Genomic DNA, 3439 nt, shown 5'->3' on the forward strand with positions numbered 1-3439 from the left:
TTTGTAACACAAACATTAAAAAAAAAAAATCTATTTACTCTGATTTTTTTTTTTAATTTATATTTACTCTGATCATCCCTAAATATCAAAATATTAAGTTTGACAATGAATGTAATCATTCTTCAATTAATTATTCTTTAATTCGTCTTACTTCCATTTTATCATTCTTATTTGTTACATCAACTCACTAATCAACTTTTTTTCTATATTAACGAACAATTTTATCGTGTACTAAAAATATAGCTGGTGGTATTTATATATATATATATAGTTATGCTCATTAAAATATGCTAAAATTAATAAATTTATTGACACGTAGCATATCACATTGAAAAATCACATGAAAATCTTATCATTATTAACGAATATTAATCGTTGATGCTTATCTAATCAACAATTACTAAAAATTAATTTAATTCCTAATCACATCATAATGAAAACTTATATTCAAATCACATCATCATCAACTAATTTTTAAATTTATCTTTCTAAATCATCGAAATTTTTAAAAATATGTAAATATATTTTTAATCCTCCTCCTTACCTACACGTACCTATCGCATTCAAATCGTGGCTAACAAAAAGGAATTAATGCTAATAAAATTTAGGAGACTCACGCAAGTCGAAAGGTTAATCAAAGGCTAAGCATCATTAATTAATTAATTAGTGCAAAATTTATCTAATCAAACAAAGAAATCATATTATTATGAAATTGGCATACATCATTAAGTTATTAATGATGGTTTAGGGAGATGAACAGATGAAAGGGACGACAGGACAGTTGAACGTAAAATTAAGAAGAAGAAGAAGAAAAATTTACTCCCTTAAGAAAGACATCAATATTCATGATTACATAATGATACATGAAGAAGGATCCTCCTCGCAGAAGAACTGACAGGTGGATGAGGAGGGGACGGTCATGTAGCGTCCAGCAGGTGGCGGTGGCGGCGCCGTCCACCCGATGGGCATTCCGCAGGATGAGCACCGGCAGCCGCCATAATATTGCTCATAGCACGGTCGCCAGCAGCAGGTCGGGAAGGCTGGATAGACAGGCCAGAAGGGCTGGCACTGTTGAACCGGCTCGGGATTGGGCTTCTCCTTCTCCTTAGGCTTCTCCTTTTCTTTGGGTTTTTCCGGCTCCTTCGGCTTCTCCTTGGGCTTCTCCTGCTCCTTAGGCTTCTCTTTCTCCTTTGGCTTCTCCTCCTCTTTGATCTTAATGTCCCTAATCACCTTACAGGCTTTGCATAAGAGCTTCTTCTTTAATTTTTGAGGATCAAAGAACCCAGAAATCGTTACAGTATTGTTCTTCTCATCATAGGTGATCCTCTCGATTTTCTCTTGGGCTTAATTTTAATTAAATGAACAAGCAATTAGAGTTTTAATAAGTAGATGAGAATGAATGAATTAAGTTGGTAATACTTACCTTGGAGTTTGCAAATGGTCTTCTTGATCTTCTTAGAACAGATGTAACAATCGAGGTCAACGGTCAAGATTAATGTGGAGATCTGTGACAATGTTTTTATAGTTAATTTACTTAATGAATTCGTTTAGTAGCTTAAGTTCAAAATAGCAAAATCCATCAAGGCAGATTAAGAAGTTCCCTAAGCAATGGATTAATAATGCAACTAGCAGAAAAATTATAGAGAAAACAGAAGAGATAGAATCAATTAAGAGTAGAAGAGAGAGAGTACCTTTCCTGCCATGGGAAGCTCCAATGAAGCAGATATGTTAGAGGGAAAGAAGGGGAACGAGACAGAGAAAGGAGACTGTCAGAGGGAAAGCTCTTTGTGAAGACGAAAGGGGAAGGGAAAGAAGGTGACGTTTCCAATATGGACTCAAATGACGGTAGGTTGGAAGGTAGTGCATAGCTATCATCCAATGGGATGGATTGACGCATGCGGCCAATGCGTATGTACGTAGGCTTTTCACGCGGGGAACATGACTCTCACGCATAGAAAGTTTTATTTGGTTCGGTCGACCGAATGAGAGAAACATTCGGTCGCAGGCAAAAATACCGAGGTGTACCGAGTTTTTTGAAAAATTCGGTACACCTCGGTACCGCGCGATTTTTTCCTGCGACCGAATGTTTCTCTGCATTCGGTCGGAGGACGTAATAATTGTTCCACGCATAGGGGTGCAAAGCCAAGGGGTGTTCAAGTCGAGCTCTACTGTCAAATATCGAGCTCGAACTCGAGTTGAGCTCGTCTCACATCGAGCTAGCTACTCCTCGAGCTACTTCCCGACCTCTGTCGTTGAGCATCGTCCTGAGCTACGTCGACCTACTCGTGCTCTGTCATCAGTCGTCTCGTCTATCTCTGTTGAAGCCGTCCATCGTCCCATCTTCCATGATCCCATTGAGCTTCTTCGTCCGTCATCCGTCATCCGTCATCCGTCGTCCCTTCGAGCTACATCGTCCGTTGCCCCGTCGTATGTTGTCCCGTCGAGCTACATTGTCCCGTTGAGCATCGTTATCCCGTTGAGCTTATACATCTTTTTGATTTACCCGCTCGGCCTTCGATTAGTCTCCCGCCTGCCGAAGTTTTGAGGTGGAAAATATGAAAAAAGGACAAAAATATGAGGATTGACCAAATTAAAATGATTACACTGTGTTTACTATCGGTTACAAATGATGTCCTTAATTTATCATGATTAGGCAAGGTGTTGATACAATTTAGTAGACAAAAACTGTAAAATGGATTCTATGGTGAAGGTTGAAATAGTCTTATGATATTGGATTTTACTTCAAGAGATTGTTTATTATTTATTTGGTTGTCTTTCAATTATAGTGATTGGAATATCATGGTCATATGAAGATGATTAGAGGAATGTAGCAGCGTGAGACAATGGTTGGAAGGCTGTAGACGGGTGCCAATAGTTAAAGGAACGAAGTCAAGTGACAGTGGTCAAAGAATTATAATTAGGCAAAGGTACCCGAATGATCAAAGTAGGGCATGATTGCTAGAGGACCATAATCATGCGATCCTAATCAAATTATTGTAGTTGGATGAGGGTTATTTTATGACATTGGCTGGGCTATCTTCTAATGGTTGTTTTCGATCCGATTATGAAAGTCACAAAGGTGATGCTCGGTTGGAGAATCATGATTCATTAAGCCTTTGAGCTCTCTTAAATCTTAAGAAAAGAGTTCAAGCTACAAGCCCCCTTTATCTAAAAGAGTGTGCATATTTATTGATTTTTTATAATAACTTATCATGTAAATATAGTCAAATTTTGAAACACTCCATTAGATGGCTCGCATTAATTATGTCAATCATGGACCATCCCTTTAGTATGTAATTGCCTTAATAATGATAGAATTAAGCAATATTGGGCTTGCAAGATTATTCTCTCAATGACACTCAATTTAATTACAAGATGTGAGAATTGGAGATCGTTTAATGCTCCAAATAATGTCCCAAAGCTTTTTATTGAACTTAAA

The 3439-nt window shown here is 37.7% G+C and overlaps 1 protein-coding gene across 1 annotated transcript; it reads right to left on the reverse strand.

The window, feature by feature from the left end:
• Positions 1-674: 674 nt before the first annotated feature.
• LOC114578328 (protein PYRICULARIA ORYZAE RESISTANCE 21-like) lies at positions 675-1843 on the reverse strand. Its single transcript, XM_020834571.2, has 3 exons — positions 1692-1843; positions 1424-1505; positions 675-1343 (listed from the first exon to the last, which is right to left on the reverse strand). The coding sequence occupies exons 1-3, from the start codon at positions 1701-1703 to the stop codon at positions 850-852; spliced, it is 588 nt and encodes a 195-aa protein (XP_020690230.1). The 5' UTR covers positions 1704-1843; the 3' UTR covers positions 675-849.
• Positions 1844-3439: the final 1596 nt, after the last annotated feature.

The sequence above is a fragment of the Dendrobium catenatum genome, unplaced genomic scaffold, assembly GCF_001605985.2.
Source record: "Dendrobium catenatum unplaced genomic scaffold, ASM160598v2 fragScaff_scaffold_905, whole genome shotgun sequence".
In the NCBI taxonomy this organism is placed as follows: Eukaryota; Viridiplantae; Streptophyta; class Magnoliopsida; order Asparagales; family Orchidaceae; genus Dendrobium; species Dendrobium catenatum.

Excerpts from the sequence above, each read along its gene's own strand:
- LOC114578328 (XM_020834571.2), bottom strand. Across the intron at positions 1,344-1,423 it reads GACCATTTGCAAACTCCAAG|CCCAAGAGAAAATCGAGAGG; the intron begins GTAAGTATTACC and ends ATTAAAATTAAG.